The sequence below is a fragment of the Choloepus didactylus genome, chromosome 3 (assembly GCF_015220235.1).
Source record: "Choloepus didactylus isolate mChoDid1 chromosome 3, mChoDid1.pri, whole genome shotgun sequence".
Taxonomy (NCBI): domain Eukaryota; kingdom Metazoa; phylum Chordata; class Mammalia; order Pilosa; family Megalonychidae; genus Choloepus; species Choloepus didactylus.
This window is the reverse complement of record NC_051309.1, coordinates 3,413,710-3,433,054: the sequence shown is the minus strand read 5'-3', so window position 1 is coordinate 3,433,054 and position 19,345 is coordinate 3,413,710. Positions and strand designations below refer to the sequence as shown.

The window sequence follows — 19,345 nt, the reverse complement described above, 5'->3', positions numbered from 1 at the left end:
CTATGATGTGTGCAAAGTTAAATATGACTGAAAAATGATAACTAGGCCCAAATTAACAAAATAATAAAATAATAATACTCCTTAAACCAGATAAATTACCTTTATAGAGCATAACGCATTCCCTAAAGCAGGGATAGACAAACCATGGCCTGCCTGTCTCTGTAAATAAAGCTTTTCTGGAACAGCCACACCCGTCGGCTGGCAGGTTGTCTGGCTGCTCACCTGGAGCGAGGGCAGAGTTGATTAGCTGCACAAGACAGCATGCCCATGAGGCTCAATTATTTTCTATCTGGCCCTTTACAGAAAAAGTTTGCCAACTCCTAACCGGAAGCACTGGAAACTTATGATACAACAATTATGATACAAAAGTCATTTTTAAAAGCCACCCTACAGACCTATTCAGGCCTAGTTATCAGATTCCAGCAACATTTATACATACAGTCATTTTGTTGAGAAGAGGTACAGGTAAGAGTCCACTGCATTAAGAAATATAGAAAAAGCAGTAACATCCAAAACAAGACTCTGATTTCTGAAATAATCACCTTTTTGCTTTCTTGAAAGGACAGGGCTGCATGAAGAACCCCCTCCAGCTGTAAATCATAGAAAGTGACAGATCAAAGTAAGGAAACAAGCTGCATAAATCTAAAAGGAATTTGAGCATCTTCCAAAGGCTTGATTCACTATTAAAACTGGAGAAAATGTGGTGAACATATTTCCACAGGAGATGCTTAAACACCACATTCCAAATTTCAATGACATGGAAATTACATTAAGACTCAAATATATAGTCCTAAAGGTATGACCTAAAATGTCAAATGAACTAACATAAATTACATTTAAAAAGCCATATTAATATCAGATTATTTGATCAACCAATAATCAAGAATAAATTTTCATTAGAAATACTCATCAGAAATTAGTATTTCTCCCAATTATTTGTAAAGTCTGCATCACATAGAGACAGTCATCTTCAGGACAAAGAGCAGTGTATAAGGCATGTGAATATTTTCTGCCCATGGCTCAGGCCAGTAGTTATGCTCCAGCGAGGTGGTAGTCAGACTCCCCGTCCTGTGTGCTCTGATCTGTCTAAGCCATGGGTAAGGACCATGCTAACAGCGCACTACACACCCTGATGGGGCCTGGGAGAGGCTTGATGGGTCGGCAAATCCTTCCTGAAAGTCTACAAGGGGCTGGACCTGTCTAGAGGTCAGGATTCAGGGTTCTCATAGATTCCAGCTCCCGAGGGTCGGGCCCGCTGAGGCTGGGCTGAACCCAGGGGTCATCCTCTACAGCAGGACCCCACGGGAGCGGGCACAGCCTGGATTAGGGCCTGACTCTCAAGAGTACAGAGAACAGCAGAGATTGGGTGATAGGGGTGATCCAAGGGTGAGGGATGGGAGGGACTGTCTGAGACCAAAGGGCAGAAAGCTTCTCTAAACTCCATGAAGAGGCAAAGATGCCATCGCTGGCTAAGTGACATAAATTACTCCAGAAGTAGTCTCCCTAAAATTTTCCCTTCATGATACCTGAAATGACATTTGTGGGGGCAGCCCAGCCAGAGGGAAAAAGAGTAGAGAGGCCAGGCTTTAAGTTCTTGGCCTCCTTTTGCCCGCTAGTCTTCTTAACCTGTTCTCCTGTGTGTAAAATAAGAATGACGCCTGCCTTGGCCGTTTTCCTAAGCCCATCATTCAGTGCAGTGGGACCAGGACTGCTGTTCTGGTAATGACGGGAGCAGGCAGTCCTAATAACTCACCTATAAGTTCCACAATGCTCCCACTGCGACTCCGGCAGCTGGGCTCATCTTTAGCCACGGTCAGCTGCCCGAGGCCGCCGGCGGTGGTCAGTGCTTGCAGGAGCTCGGGCGGAGGGGTTCTGAAAAGCTGCTGCAGCAGCTCCAACGCCCCAGTCACAACGTTGTGGTCCTGGTGCTGAGTATAATGCAGAGTCAACTCATAAACCTGGAAACAAAGAGAAACACAAGTATTGTTGCCAGGTTTTTAAAAATGTGTCCTAGGTTTCATTTTTTTTTGTTGTTGTTTTCAATAGGCCTTTGTTGGCAAAATATGTGCCTTAATTTTCCCCTTAGAAGTTCCAATCATTTCTGTCAGAGTGATCATTAGTTTCCATGCTGTTTTGTATTTTCCCAAGATTTATGCATTCTTATATTAATCCCCTAAAATTAAATAGAGCACTTCAACAAAAGCAGTATCATGCTAAAGTAAGATACCATTTCCCTAAATTGGTGACTAGTAAAGGGAGAGCAGAGCACAACATATACTTAGGGTGGACTCAGTTTGATACATTTAATAATCAAAAAGCATTGCTGTGAATGCCACCAAGAAAGAGTTGACAAAATGTTAAAGGCATTATGTCAAATTTTACTTGTGCTTTTATTACTATATCACATTACAGGAACATAATGGATTTATTCTTTTCCCCTGTAATTAGAGATGCCAGATAAAATACAAATTAAGTTAAATTTGAATTTCAGATTAACAATGAATACTTTTATGGTATAAGTATGTCCCAAACTGCACAGGATATACTTATACTAAAAAGTTATTTGTTGTTTACCTGAAATTCAAATTATCGGGCATCTTGTATTCCTATTTGCTAAGTCTGGCACCTCTACCTTTAATATCATATAAGTAATACACATATACAGATATTTTTAAATCAGACACTTGTAGAAGAGAAAAAACAAAAAGTGAAACACTCAGAGGTAGCTACGTTTAATCATTTGTACTTAGTTCTGATGGTAATCTCTATAACTCTAGATCACAGATGAGCAAACCACATATTGTCTGCAAGCCAAATCTGGTCTGCGGGCCGCTTTTGTAAATAAACTTTTATTAGAACACAGTCACGTTTATGCATTGCCTATGGCTGCTTTCACACTATAATGGCAGAGTTGAGTAGTTGCTACACCCATGGCAGGGCCCACAAGGCATAAAATATCTCTACCAGGCTCTTTACATAAAAAGATTGCCAACCAGTGATACAGATAATCAGCTTACAGCTTTATTTCTTGAGCCATGAATTGTGAACATAGAAGCCCTTGCTCCTCACCATGTACGATGAGGAAATCAGCACTTGGTACCTGCTTCACCTCATCTGCCCCCTTCCCAAATTCTGTTAGCGACACCACTGCTTTCATATTATTGAGATTTACAACAGGCACATACTACTATATAATGTTATTTAATTTGTGCTTTGCCTAAAGTTGAGTCTAAAAACTGAATTTAAAAACTCGGTACGTATCATGTCATAAGTAAAAAATATCATTCGCTAAAAATCCTATTAATGTGAGTGGACTCAAAAACCAAGAAATATTTCACATGAAAGAGAATGTCCCAAGAGTAATGGTAAAATGGAATCTTGTTAATTAAAACCTATTATATGGTTACAATTATTGCATAATTTAATTTGCTTATAATTGGATCATAAATTTCTTACATAAACATTCCTGGTTTTCCTAAAGTTACTAATTGTCTATTTCCCTTTGCTCTCCTTTTTTCCCAGCTTCTTAACCATACTATTTGTTGCAGGGAATTCTTGGAGCTCCTTTGATGTCCTGTTTCTAATTTGAATTGCCTGCTGCACAATCACCTTAGAAATCCTTTGATCACATATCTGGGTTAGGCACTTTCTTTATTGGATTTTAGGGCTTCCTCTTTTTTTGGATTTACTTCCCATTTTGCCAGAACACATCTTCAAATAATTTTCTCAAAAAGGTACATGAAAAAAAAACTGAGCTCCTGCCTATCTAAAAGTATCTGTTTTGCCCTCATACTTGTTTAATAGTTTTGCTGGGCCTAGGATTATTTTAAATTCTAGTAAATACAGTTAATCAAACTATATTAGCTGGGCTGAACTTCTCTATCAAAGTCATTTAATTCAGAGCAGTTATTAGTCAAAGGAAAATGAATTATGATATGTTTTAGAGATAATTTTATCTAACGTGCTATTTCAAAAAGGACTCTATCACTTAATCACTATGAGGAAAAGTAACTATGGAAAGCTCAGTAATGAATTAAGCAGCACATCTGCTACCCTGTCATTCCATCCTAGTTTATCGTGGTTGTAAATATCCCTTTAGCCTCATATGTCACCACCAGACCAGCTAATCCACAAGAAAGCCATAAGAACCTGTCAGGACCCATGCACAATCCCATCTGCACACCTGTGCATGCTCAAATGCCTGGAACACCCTCATTCTCACTCTCTAGAAAGGCTGTGGTTCCTGCCTGTGGAACTTGCCCCATCTCCCCATGCTCCCTGCCTGGTGAAATGGTCCTCACCCTTCAGCACAGCTCATGACTCAGGTCCTTCCTCCAGGAAGCCTGCCCAGCCCTCCCTGACACAGGCCCTGGCACTGGCTCCGGCAGCACCCCCTACCCCACCACAACATGCTATTTATTTCATGCTTGCTTGTCTGCTTCTCCCACTAAACCAATGGTCTCCAATCTTCTTCAATTAAGCAGTCATTTTTTTAATCATAAGTTAAAAAAATTTCTTTTGAACATGTAGCCCTAATACCTATACAATATTTACAAATATTATACATGTATTACTGTACTCAGATATTATGTATAAGATACATGCTAAATCTGATCATGCTTTTAGCTACAATTATCAATTTACAAGAAATTCAGAGAAGAGAGAAATATGTTAATTTACACAATGGAGATGCAAGCAATAAATGAGACCGAGGGAGATTCTGCAGGACAATCTGGGATCTTCAACAAATAAATTCTAAGAGGAAAAAATTGAGATGGAAGGAGAACTATTAGGTTAGAAAGACTTATAATACTTAACCAATGTTATTGGATATTGATTTCAAAAAAGTGAAGAAAAACTTGACATTGGATGAGTGGATATTTGACGTTAAGTGCTAATTTTTTAGGTGTGACAATGACATTTTAATTCTTTTAAGAACAAAGAAAAGGCCCCACCCCATGAAGATGGCCAAGTAAGAGGCTTCAGGACTCCATTCCCCCTACCCCCCCAGAAGCTTTGAACAACCAGCAAAAACCGGCAGAAACATCTTTCTCAAAGCTCCAGAAAACAGTTAAAGGATTGCAATAACAGGATAAGCACAGAATCAAGAAAAACGCCACTTAAAACCAACAGGAACTCATGGCACCCTGAAAGGCCCCTTCCCTACCCCTCACCAGCTGGACGTGAAGCTGGCCCACGCTCCCAATACACATCCCTGGTCCTGGTTCCAGAGGGAGCAGAGTAACTCCCGTGTACATACTGGGAGCATGTATGTCAGGCCCAATCTGTCTGGTGGCCTGAGGGACTTGCTGTCCCAGACCCTGCTCTGTGTGGAGCCCTCCTACAAAATGCCGTGGAAGAGCAGTCCCATCACGCTGCCTGGGGCAAGAGACAGTTGGCTGTGGGACACTCAGTGCAGGAATGCTGATCGAGGAAACTGTGTCCTAGGGAAGACAGTACCTTCATATCCGTGTAGAGTGGAATTCCCAGAACCACATACACGTGCCCAAGAAAAGACACATGCGCAGAAAGGACCAGGGAAGCTCCTAGGCTTTGGCCTGGAGCTATTCTTTAAACTCATTATATGGATAAGCCCTGAAAAAGGTGTTTGCTTTTCTTCCTTTTTTTTTTCCTTTTTGTTTTTGTTTGTTAGCTCCTGGCATTCAAGGAAAGTTCTGTCATAACACCAACTGGACACAAGCTTAAGGAACAGGTGCCTCAGAGTCCAAATTCCAGACATTAAAATATCAAAATGCCCATTAAAATATCAAATCTTTCAACAAAGGATTACAAAACATACAAAGAAATAGGAAGTGATGGCCCAAGCAAAGGAGAAAATTAAAGTATTAGAATTCGTTATTGAAGAGGACCAGACTTGGGGCACACCAGACAAAAATTTTTTTTAAATGGTCCTAATTATGTTCAAAGCTGGAGAACAACAGGGAACACAAAGAGAGTATCAATAGAAAGATGGAAATCAGGAAAACGACAGAGGAACAGAAAGAGAATTTCAACAGGAAGATGGAAATTATAAAAAGGATCCAAACAGAGTTGAAGACCACAGTAACAGAAATTTAAAGTTCCCTAGAGGGTTTCAACAGCAGATGGGGGCAGACAGAAGACGGAATCAGTGCACACGAAGATAAGATGATTGAAGGATGACTAAGGAGCAGGAGGAAGGAAAAATGAAAAGTGAACAGAACCCCTTCCCCATAATGTCAACATCCCTTTTCAATATGAACAAGTTAGGACGGTCACTGCCCAGATATCCCTGAAGATTGAGATAGTGCTCCAACAAGCGGGAGGAACAGCAACAGACAACATAATATTTAACAAAGGATTACAAATACTGAATCTTTATATAAATACATATTCTTTTAGTCTATATAAGCTCAGACAGAAGGCGTGAGCTTGCTACAGCCAAGAAGGACACTTTGAAGAATGAACAGGAGCTAAGAGAGTAGTTACAGATGAGACAGAGTTTGAAGATGGCCGTTGAAAGTAGACTCTTGCTCCGGAGAAGCTAAGAGAGGACAAACACCCCAAGAGCAACTGAGAGTGACATTTCTGAGGAACTGCAGCCTAGAGAGGAATGTCCTGGAAGAAAGCCATTTTGAAACCAGAACTTTGGAGCAGACGCCAGCCCCACATGCCTTCCCAGCTAACAGAGGTTTTCCGGACACCACTGGCCATCCTCCAGTGAAGGTACCTGATCGTTGATGCATTACCTTGGACACTTTATGGACTTAAGACTGTAACTTTGTAACCAAAAAAACCCCCTTTATAAAAGCCAATCCATTTTTTGGTGTTTTGCATCGCGGCAGCATTAGCAAACTAGAACAGCAACCCATACATTTTTTGAAATTTGCTCAATACTTGTTAAATCATACTTTGAAAATTATTACTTTTCTGTATATATGTTATATTTCACAATAAAAAATATTTTTTTTAAAAAAGTGAAGAGCCTAGGAAACCTGTGGGACACTATCAAATGGGCCAAAAATGCATCACGGGAGGCCCAGTAGGAGAAGAAAGAGGGATATAGAGAGGATATTCCAAGAAACAATGGCTGAAAATTCCCAAATTTAACGAAAGACACGAATATGCATATCCAAGATGCTCAACGAACTCCAAACAGGATAATCCAAAATAGACCCAGCACGCCATGTTATAATCCACCATCAAATGCAAATGACAGCTGCATTTGAGAGCCACAGGGAGGCGCAACATGTCACAAACAAGGGAGCCTGAAACAGATGAGGTGCTGACTTCATCCTTAGACCTGCTGGCATGGCAATCCAACCCTCTCCAAGCACCTGAGCAGAGGCTGTGCGATCCCCAGACACTGCGGTGTAAAAGCAAACATCCAAAACAACCACCACCACCACCACCACCACCACCCACAAGGTAAGATAAAGATAAAATAAATTACTTTTTAAAAATTTATTTATAAAACCTTTTTTGCTCTCACAAAAACATTCAGAAAATGATTTTTGTTGCACGGGCAATTTAGCAGATGTCATATTTCATGAGATTACCATTGCTTTTATATCTGTAATATGGCTGAGGAGTAGCTAGTGGGACCAGAACTGCCAGCTCTGACATTCTCCTAAGAACTGACTACTGCTCAATTATGTATCATTGCTCAGAACTCAAAGAGCCTTAACATGCACCAGTAAGGACTGGAAGCACTTTACAAATATTGCCTAACTTAATGCTTAAATCACCAGCATTACCTTCAATCCACAATTTCTATGCAAGAACAGTTTTAAGCCACTTACCATTTTGTACCCTATAAAATTTAGGTAAATGACAGAACCCATAAACCCAGCTGGTCCAGAACCTATAAGGTACAACGTGTCATCATATACCAAAAGCAAACATATGAACCAAGACAGCCCTTGTGACACCCCAGCTGTGGACTTCCAACCCTTTCCTCAGGCTGCTTCAGTGACATGTGGCATGTGACCATCTGACGTACAAAAAGAGAAGGGCATCAAGATCAACCAGTATATTAAATACAGCAAAACTCCACGAGAACATTGTAAGTAAAGTTCAAAAATCCAATCAGACACAGCAATTCCACTTCCAGGCATATACCCAAAAGAAGTGAAAGCGGGGACTCGAGGTTTGAACCCAATGTTCAAAGCAGTATTATGCACAATGACCAAAAGGTGGAAATAACCCAAGTGTCGATCAACACAGAATGTGGTAACTGTACATATTATAAAAGGGACTGAAGTGCTGATACATGCTACAACATGGATGAACCTTTAAAACATTCAGCTGAGTTAATTCATCCAGACACAAAAGGACAAATATTTTATGATTCCACCTACATGAAATATCTAGAATAGCTAAATTCGTAGACACAGAAAGTAGATTAGTGGTTACCAGAGGCTGGGGGAGGGGGATTGGGGAGTTATTACTTAATGGGTACAGAGTTTCTGTTTTGGGTAATGAAAAGGTTTTGGTAACAGATGGTGGGCAAGGTAACACAACATTGCAAATGTAATTAATGCCACCGAACTGTACATTTAAAAATGATTAACATGGCAAATTTCATGTTTTTTATGTATGTTACCACAATAAAAAAATTTTTTTAATCCAATCGCTTAAAATGAGTTACACTGTTACATGTTAATGAAATAACTTAGGTGAGTATGCTGCAAAGAACTGGAGTCAACTGCCAAGTGCATTATATTAGAATTCTTTCAGGTTTTCTCTTTATTGGAAAGAGAAGTTTTCCTATTTTGTTCTGCAACCCAGTGGATAGTGTTCCCACTTGCACAGGACTCTGGGTTTCCTGGGGACCGAGAGCTTACCTGAATGGTTATCCTCAATTGCCAGCACAATCACAGTGCCCAGTACATAGTGGGTGCTCAAAAAATATGCACTGAATGGATGGATAAACACATTTCCTAACCCATGGTTTTAGAAACATCATCATCATCACAATAGAAATATTTATTTAGTGATTTCTATGCACCAGGCAGGGGTTTAAACAGATCAGTTCATTTACTACTCTCTTCTTTCTTAAGAGACTATTTTCAGTGTGGTAACATTTATATATATAACATAAAATTTGCCATTGTAACCATTTTCAAGTGTACAATTCAGTGACAATTTACTACTCATTTAATGCTCACAACAATCTTACACCCTCATCTCCATTTCAGTCATGCTGAACAGACATTCGGAGACACTCAGTATCATGCCTGAATCACGCAGCCGCCCGCCAAGTGGTGAACTGAGGATTTGGACGAGGCTGTCCACCACAGGGTCCTCACTCTCAACCCTATGATGCTGCTTCTCTTACAAATTGGCCAATTCCTTGAATTTTAACGGTTTGTTTAAGTGTACATGAACCAGGTGACTCCTACCTGAATCAGCTGCTCTGTGGAAGGAGAGACTTCCATTTCTTTCCGAGTGACCCCAAAGCTCCCTTTCAGGCTCATGTCCTTGACCTGCTGCTGCAGCAAGGGCACCAGGTACCTCAATGTGAGCAGCACTCCAAGAATCAGCAGGGTGGAATGCTCATCCTCCACAGGAACCAGCAAACCTACGGAGGCAGCAACAGCATTCCTTAACACCTGATCAGGGCCTGGAAATTCCTGCCGGGTTTGTTAAAAAGAAGAGATCCACGGTAGAATCCTATTATAAGGCTGGTCGTGTGGGATAAAGAGGGCACTGTTATTATTGTGAAAAATATACAGTGGTAACTCTGTGGCCAGAACCCACAAATGGCTTTAAAGAGGCAGCTGCATTCTGAGCTCACCAGGCCCTTCAGAGCGAGCATCACTGTATTTGGAAGTCAGGCAGCTACTTTGTATCACACGCTCATGTGCTTGCTTCACCACATGCTAGTGCTAGTGTTGACCTCTCGGTAACAAAACTACAGGAGAAACTGTTGGCAGAGCTAAACCCGATGCAGAGAACTCACAGGGACCATGGGGTGGAGTGTAAGGCCTCGTGGACTCACTGGGCTCAGAACCACCGTGTACAGCTGTGCAGTTTTGCTGCACAAGGGTCGGGCCCAGGAAGGCAAGTGGGGCTACAGTCTGGCCCGTATCCCCACTGGCTCAGAGAGGTGTCCTTGTGCATGGCTGTGCTGTGTCTGCACTGGGGAAGAGGGCCTTTTCTAACTCTCACAAAGACATCATATGGGCTCACAGTAGCCCCAGCGGCAGTTTGTATACCAGCCCGCCAACAACAAATGGCCTGGTCCAGTAGCTGAGGGAGCATTTGTTTTTAAAGGTTTTCAAAAATTTATCTCAAGTTCAACCCTTAGAGGTTCTACTATACCTTGGGGGTAAAAGTCACTAATACACCTTGACCTTACCTAAGAGGACATTTAGTAACCAGCTATAAAAATACTGAGTCCTTCTTGAGTGTTGGCAGATGCTCACTGCTGATCCAGCTGCTGTCCGCCGAACAGTGGGGGAGTTGGACTTCAGATTTGCGATGAACGCCTTTAAAAGAACCTAGGGGGGCAAAAAGACAAGTTGATAAAAGATGAAGCTGCTATGAAGTGTATCACATGTATCATAAAACATAACTTGAGTGAGAAGCTCTAAATTCTTGCAAAGAATAAATTATAAATATTTTGAGATTTCCCTAATTTGGGATAGTCAAGAGCAGTTTACATAGACTAATTACTTCTTTACAAACTGCATTTAGGGACTAAGTGCTCAAACTCCACGACCTCTGTGTAGGGGTGAAAACCTTAGTGTCTAGATAAGATGTGTCCGCAGTATTTGGGGACAAGGGCAGCAACGTGACACTATGGGAAATAAAGGCAGGAAAAAAATATCTAGAAATAATGAAGTTGAGAAGAAAAGAGTAGTAGCCAACTGCAGAGTGCCCCAGCCTATGAGGCGGCTTTGGAGTGTGCTGCTGCCATCACTAAGACATGCTCTCAGAAAGCCACACCTGGAAGACATCTGCAACCGAACACAACCACGGCTGCATTCTAATCAGCATGACTGTTTGCATAAGAAATTAGAGAAGAGCACTTTATTACTGGACCTCCAGGATAACCGAGGGGAAGGTGTTGTATATAAGTCAGGAAATGGCCATTCGGGTCCTAAAAAAGAGAAATTCCATTTCCAGGCATCCATAGCAGAAGGAGAAACTTGTAACCCCAAAAGACACGTACAAGAAATGTTCACAGCTGCATTATTCACAATCATCCCAAACAAGAAACAACTCAACAAGTCCAGCTATAATAAAATGGGTAAACGGTGGCATAATCATGCAACAGAACACTAAGCAGTTGTGAAAACCACATGAACTCCAAGTGCACACAACACGGAAGGCCCTCACAGGCTTGGTGTTAAGCATAGGAGCCCAACAAGAAGAATATATACCATAAGGTACCATGTCCACAGAATTCAAAAGCAGACTTTCTGTGGCATTAGAAGTGAGGACAGTGATTCCCTTCAGGGAGGCAGGAGGGACCAGTGAATGGGAGAGAGGATGAGGTAGTATCTCGGGTGCTGGCCCTGTTCTGGTCCTTGACCTGTATGGTGCTTACCACGGTAGCTCCTTTTGTGATGACTCGTCAAGGGGCAGACTTATGATTTATGTATCATCCTGTATATATATTATATACCAATAAAAAATATATAAGTACTCTAGATAGGTCCCAACTAAAATAGCTGAGACAGCTGCTACCATTTAGCCTTTTTTAAAATTAATTTTCTGAGTAGGTTTACAGAAAAGTCATGCACCACTTGCCGTCTTGGACAGGTAATCCTGAGAATGAAAATACACCATAGGTTAGCAGACTTCTGGCCAAACATACTGGATTGAACACATGAACATGCCACCCAGAAACCCCACTGAAATCATGTAAAGCCATTTTAAAAACCTTAAACTCACAAGGACAAGAAGAACAGGACAGGGATAACAGCAGACTAGAGGTATCAACAGAACTGTAGAGGCTGGAAAATAAGCAAGTAGTAACTGACTGACCCATTAGCACACAAGAGAAAGTCCAAACTCAAGACTCCAGGGGAGGAGGGGAGAAGGTACGAAAGGTAGCCAACAGCAAGCCACAGAACCCCAAGACTGGAAGGGAACATCTCCACAGAGGCTTGCCAGGCTAAGCACAGAGAGGAGCCACACAGAGAAAACAGAGACACAAGCTAAAGTCTGCATGCTGGATGAGAGCATGGCTCCTTTTTATTTGGGGGTGGGGTGGGGGTGGGGGTGGGTGTCCCAGGATGCACAGCCAAGCTTAGGGTTCCAAGGAGAGGAATGAGGAACTTCCTCAGGGGATCCCACTGGCTCAGGAGAAAGAGGCTCACAAACACTGCCATTTAGAGGTCCAGTAGTGGAAAAGCAGGCTCACCATCTGTCACTTCAGGAAGCCCACCAGATGAAAAACCCTGCCCCCACACTAGCTTTTTCAAATAAGTTCTTATTGTCTCACTCAAATATAAATGGACAGTGTCTGACATAAAAGAAAAAAGTGTTCAACTAATAAAATAGAGGAAGTCAGAGGAAACAGACAACATCAAGCTCAAAAGAAGGCATCAATAAAATTGTAATCGATATCTTTCAAAAGATAAGATACTATATTCATGAAACAAAAGAATGCCACAAAACATGAATATTCTGAAAACAAGAAAGAGCTCTTAGAAATGAAAAATATAACAGCAAGAACAAAAATTGAATAGAAGGATTTGAGATGGACATCTTCAGGAAGTAAAGAAAAACAAAAGGAAAAGTAGAAGAAAAAGATAATAAAAACATGGATCAATCCAGAAAGACCAACATCTAAGCAACAAATTGCAGATAGGGAAAACAGAAAATAAAGAGGAGAAAATTGTCAAAAAAATATAAGAAAATTTCCCAGAACTTGATCTAAGTTTCCAAATTAGAAGGCCTGCCAAGTACTCAGCACCCAATCCCACCACCGAAAAATAAAAAGCTCCCCAAGAGCACATTCAAAGGGTAGGTCATTTAACTTCTCCAGAGCAACAATGGAAACTAGAAGACAATGGAGCATAGCACTTAAAATACTGAGGGAAAATTATTTCCATCCTTTCAAATTTGAGGGAAGACTAAAGGCATTAATAGGAATATAAAACGTCAAGCAATTTATCTCCCACCATACTTTCTCAGGAAGCTACTAGGGGATGTGTTCTAGCAAAACAAGGGAGTAAACCTAGAAAGATAAAGACATGGAACAGGGGACCCAACGAGAGAGCAGCCAAGGGAGTTCCCGAGTAGATAGCACAGAGGTGCCATCGGATAGGAGCCGGGCAACAGACCCAACAGCAACCTGACTAGGCTGGAGCATGCAGGCGGAGAAAGTTCTTAGGCACATGTTTCAGGGGGTGGGGTAAAGGGTGGGGTGATACATCCAAAAAATTTTATTCAGGGGCATTTTACCAAGCTGTTGGAAGGTGGGAGAAGACTTAAACGGCTAAAGAATAATAAGCAAGTGAAAAAAGAGGCAGTTGTTAACTCATGGAAAAACAAAAAGATGTACAAAGAAATATAATCATAGCAATAGTCACAGCCAGCTATGACTATTTACTTGCATATTAATGTATTCACTGAGCAAAAGCCCAGCACAAGACAGAGGCCCAGAAAGACAGGGAACACCCTGCACAGTGCATTCATCTTGGGCAGACCATCCCGGTAGGATGGCTGAAACTCAAGAAAATCTCTGTCTTATCACCAGCTGGTTACAAAACCGAGACAGACATCTCAGGGAATAAATCCCAGAGTTAACATTTTAAAATGTTAAAATGTACAGTGTGCAATAAGAGTATAAGACAAAGAAACAGAAAATGATGGCCCATCCAAAGGAAAAGGACAAAAATCCAGAAACACCAATGAAGAAGAGAAAGTAGACATACCAAACAAAGCCTTTAAAAATATGACCTTAAAATGCTCATGGAGATGAAGGAAAGCACAGAGAAAGAACTAAAGGATATCAGAAAAACAATGAATGAAAAATATGAGAGTCTCAGTAAAAAGATAAAAATTTTAAAAAGGATGAAACAGAACTACTGAGTTGAAGACCACAATAACTGAAATGAAAAAATGGCCAGGAGGATTTCAAGAGCAGATTGGAGGTGGCAGAAGAAGGAAATCAGTGAACTTGAAGACAAGAGATTTCAAATGAGCCAGGCTGAGAGCAGAAAGGAAAAAGAAATATTAAAAGCAAAATTAGGCTAAGACACCTTTAGGATACCATCAAGCACATGAATATATGCTTTATGGGAGTCTCAGAAGGAGAAGAAAGTAGAAAGAGGCAGAAGGAATATTCAAAGAAATAATGAAATAGAACTTCCCAAACATAGCAAAAGATGTGAATATGAACACCAAAAAGGATAAACATGAAGAAAATACACCCATCATATATTGATCACACTATCAAATGCAAAGGACAAGGATAGATTCTGAAAGCTGCAAGAGAAAAGCAATGCTGTTATGCATAATAACGGACCCACTGAATACTGACACAACTACACTAAAAGGATGGGGGAAGGGTTAAACCTAAATTCATATCTTCCATAGTAAAAAAGGTCTAAAATTTAAAAATCAACAAATTTAGTAGTATAAGCATGTTATTTACAAATGTGGAGATATACCAAAAGAAACACTAAGGGCTGTGTTTGCCTCTCAGCTGTGGGAATTAAGAGGAGGGGACTGCTATCCTTGCTATAGTCCTCTTAGTACTACTGGATGTCACTGATAAAAGTAAGGTAAAGAAAAGTAAACAGACAGAGGGATAGAGGAATAAGACGACTTTTTAAATGCCAAAGGTTCAGGAAGAAGGTGATTGATGGCCACTATATTCAGAAGACTATGCTAGCATGGTCATGCTCACATGGTGATCTCAAACATCAAAATGATCCACCGGAATGAGAAGAGCTAAGACTACAAAAATAACATCTGTCACCTTCCTGACCCATCCTTGGCAGCCGGAGAAACGGAAGAGCGAGCTGCCTTCAATGACCCCCACCAAGCAGGTGGGTGCACTGGGGCAGAGATCCCACATCCTGTCAGAGCCAAGGAACAACGACCATCCCAAGGAGGCAACAATTTTAAATTTATTTATTTTTCAGAGAATTATTTAAAATATTGGAGCACAATAATTTAATTATTAAACTAAATTCAAAAACCCCATGAAATAGGTTCTGACATCTCTTAACAACTAACAAGGAAACTGAGAATCTCAGAGAAAAAAAGTGAAAGAGAGGTTAAATATTTTATTCAAGGACATACGACTAAAAATAACAGCAACAGATAACATCTGAACATTTTCTATGGGCTAGGCACCAAGCTAAACTCTTTATGTGCATTCATTCATTTAACTTTCAGAACAACCCTATGCAGGTTCTGTTAATTTCCCACTTGACATGGAAGGAAACAAGTTTAGAAAGGTTAGGTAATTTGCCCAAGGGCCAAGAGCTAGCAGAGAGGACAGAATTTTAATCCAAGTCCATCTGATTCCAAAAAGAGCGCTCTTAACCACTGTACTCTACTACCTTGTAGGTAGGCTCTTTGGGATCAGACACAGGACTGACCCACGAAAAAGGAAGAGGCCAAGAATCCTGTAATCTTTGGACTGTGTGAAGGGTCCTGATTTACATTGTAAATGAAACCCTAGAGCAGTCTGAAGATTGCTTGTTGGGTACAGAACAGGAAGTCAAGGAGGCCCTGACGCACAAAAAGCAGTGGCTGCAGGGCACTGGCCCCTCAGGCACACAGTGAGCCTTCTCCCCACTGCAGGCCTGGAACCGCATCCTTTCCCTAACTAGATGAAGGAGTAAATCTGGTGCACCAGAAACCAATCTGCTCTGGAAGACTCCACTGAATTTGCATCTTTAAAAGCCATCTCCCTATTTAACTTATTCCCCACATTAGGAAAGTAGAAGTAGGAAGAAGCACTAGCAGCCCTCAAATAATTCAAATGATCTTCATCTAAGTTACGAAGCACAGCCTAAGTCAGTAAGCACTCCCAGATGATGGTGCCCAGTAACTCCTCACTGGGCACAGCCACGGTATCATTCTCATGTTAGTGACTTGAGGCAATAATCATACCTTAATCTCACTGTCGTTTGCAAAATTGCCAAAAGAAGCCATGATTCTGGGTACAGCTGCAGCCAAGGTCTCTTGCACAGATTCCTCAGGTCTCTTGCTTATCCGTGTCAGGCAAGGCAGAAGGTTCACCAGGTAAGGCCTGCAGAGGTGAGCGGAACATCAGTTATCCTCCCAGGTCCACTTTAATGAGAAATAAGCAATTACTTAAATGCCTGTTAGGGAAAAGCCAGTTTTTATATGCAACTAGCACTTAATGGAGATGGAACTAGGACAAACCTCAGCTAAAAGAACAAGAGGATGAAATACAGACAACATTCAAATGTGGTGGGAAACATGTCCTTCGTAACTAGAGAACTCTAAAATGCTTGGTTTAAAAATTATTTCCAGTAAACTATAGTAGGCATTAAAAAACTTATTTTAATTGTAAAATAATTTATAGTATTAAAAATCATTTTAAAAACAAAAGTTTAAAAACGAGAATTAAACTTTCTTGAAAAAGGACATACAGAAAAAAGTTGCTTAAACTAAATAAGACCTTCTGGATAAGACGTGGCCCCAACAGAGAAAGAGCAGAACACACAGGACATGCGAGAAGTGAGTCCCAGGGCAGAAGTCACATTCACACTCAGTGACCACGGCAGCACGGGGTGGCCCAGCACACAGAACGGAGCCATCTCTGCCACCTTGTGGCAGGGACTGGCAATGAGCGGGTCCACAGATCACACAGGCAAGAAAACCACAGGGAGACGTCAGAATATAGATATGGACGCTAAGTGGGCCTCACTAAGGAAGTAACTGTTTGCTGAGGCCTGAGGGAAAAAAATAAAGAAACCATCAGGAGGAAAAGGAACTTGGCTTGTGTGAAGAACTAAAATAAGGTCAGAGGGTGAAGAGACAGTGTGCCCAGGGTTCCAGGACCCGTCAGCAGCAAGACTGCTCCAGGCTGGTGAGGCCTTGGTAAGGAGCCCAATTTTGTCTGAACATCACTGGAAAACGAGTGAATGATTTTAAGTAAGGGAACAGGTGAGCCAAGTTATATATTCGTAAGGTCACTTTGGATGCTGTGTGAGAATTTGGGGTATACTGCTTCAGAGCTAAAATTTTTCAAAATAAAGACAGTAAGAGAACACAAGGTTTTATAAAAAGAAATTTCCTTAGTGACTGTACCTCTGCAGTCACAGCAGACCCTTATTAAACCTCAAACACAAGGGAAGGATTGTCTGTTTTAATGTTAACAGTGAGGGCTGAGACACTCTCCCAGTCAGTCACTCAGGGAGCTAACCAAAGGCCCACGGGGCCACCAAGTGTGCCAGGTAAGGCTTTTAGAAGGAAGCAGTTAATGAAAACAGTGACTTCACAACTGGCTCTGGGATCCTTCTTGCACTCCCCATCCATTAAGATAGAACTGTTTCAACTAGTCAAAACACTTTTCAATTATAATAGTGCCTATTGAAGATGAATATGACTGAAAAGGTTGTCTAAAGTCATGTGTCTTACCGATTAACATTACAAATATAAATAAGCTCTTCTATGAACTACCTAAATGTATGACACTTGAATAAAGAGTTAATAATAGAGTGGTATATGGGAAAAATTACTTATTGCAAACTATGAACTATATTTAATAGTAATACCTTACTAGTACCACACCAATAGTAGGGGTAAATAATTGGGGGTGAGGGGGATAAGAGATATGGGGTGTTTAGGGTTTTCTTGTGTGGCTGTGTCTATCTGTTATTTTTCTCTTTGGAGCAATGAAGATTGTCTAAAATTGAGAGTGATGATCATTGTACAACTAAATGAGGATACTGTGAGACACTGATTGTATACACTTTAGATAGAATATATGGTATGTGACTATATCTCAACAAAAACTACAGATTCAAAAACAATGATAATAAATAAACAGAAAGGTACAAGTGCTGGAGAAGATGTGGAGAGAGAGGTCTACCTATTCAATGTTGGTTGGGAAGCAGAATGGTGCAGCCTCACCAGAGGGTAATGCAGCTGATCACAGGCAGCTAAACATAGGGTCATCATAGGATTAGGCAGTCCCATTACTAGGAATAATACACTCGGAATGATGTACACATATGATGGAATATTGTGTGACTACAGAAAGGAATGACATCACAAGGCATGTAACGAGGTGAATGGTCCTTGAGGACATTATGTTGAGCAAAATAAGCCAGAAACAAAAGGACAAATACTGTAAGGTCTCATTTAGAAAATGCTTATAAGAAACTTAGGGCCTAGACTGTAAGCTCATATAACAGTCACATTTATTCCTGAGTTTTAAGTGTTTTTTCTTAATTCTGAGATGCTGTGCTCTTTGTGTATAACTTGGTGGTTCCCTGGATCTATAAGTACCTGTGTGACACCTAAGACTCAGTGTTAGAGTTCTGCAGCTCTGAAAGTCAGCATTACTCCATACAGCAACTGTTAAAGAGGATGAAAAAGAGTTCAGACTTCAATTAGAGATATGAATGAAGCTGATCTGGTTGGGACTAAGGTAAATCAGAATATAGGGTAAAGGATGATACTGTCTGTATTTTAAAACTTCAACTTCTTTGTAAGACCAAAGGAAGAGATGTTTATTTTGTTCAAAATTTAAATTTTTGGTAGCGCATTATCTAACTTAACCTGGCCAGATTAACTAAACAACCTAAATACATGGAGCCTAGAATAGGGAATGAGATCTGGTGATTCTGTATAGCTTAATGTAATACCCTGACACATTCCAGAAAATTTTGAGCAGATAATAAAAAAAAGTATTTGCAAAGTCCCTTGAGGGACTGGAGAAAAAACATGGAACTATTAAACTTCCCCACCTGGGAAATTCCTGATATTCTCTCAAGCACTGGGGACTCCCAATTTAATAAGCAAAAGCCTTGATCTTGAGGCTGGCTTTATGAAACTTATTTGTGTAATGGTGAAGCAGCTAAGCCTACTTATAAACATGCCAAAGAGTCACCCATAGAGAACCTCTTTTGTTGCTCAGATGTAGCCTCTCTCTCTCTAAGCCCAACCCTGCAAATAAACTCACTACCCTCCCCACTACGTGGGACATGACTCCCAGAAGTGAAAGTCCCCCTGGCAACATGGGATATGACTCCCAGGGATGAGACTGTCAATCATGGGATTGACAATGCCTTCTTGACCAAAAGGGAGAAAGACACAACAAAATATGGTTTCAGTGGCTGAGAGATTTCAAATAGAGAGATCAGTCTGCAGGTTACTCTTATGCAGGCTTCAGCCAGATATTACAAATTGCCAC

At 40.9% G+C, this 19,345-nt stretch overlaps 1 protein-coding gene across 6 annotated transcripts in view; it reads right to left on the bottom strand.

The window, feature by feature from the left end:
• The window catches only part of HTT (huntingtin), a 193,793-nt gene that overhangs the window by 129,683 nt on the left and 44,765 nt on the right, over positions 1–19,345 (bottom strand). For 5 of the 6 annotated variants that reach the window (XR_005215820.1, XM_037829303.1, XM_037829304.1 and 2 more), the window contains exons 6-10: positions 16,069–16,207; positions 10,343–10,484; positions 9,384–9,562; positions 1,754–1,958; positions 543–590 (exon numbers count right to left, since the gene is read on the bottom strand). Coding sequence is in view for 5 of the 6 variants with exons in the window: in XM_037829303.1 (XP_037685231.1) it covers positions 543–590; positions 1,754–1,958; positions 9,384–9,562; positions 10,343–10,484; positions 16,069–16,207 (713 nt within the window). In the remaining variant the exon portion in view is untranslated. The remainder of the gene's footprint in view (positions 1–542; positions 591–1,753; positions 1,959–9,383; positions 9,563–10,342; positions 10,485–16,068; positions 16,208–19,345) is intronic. The other variant, XM_037829301.1, reaches the window with a different exon arrangement.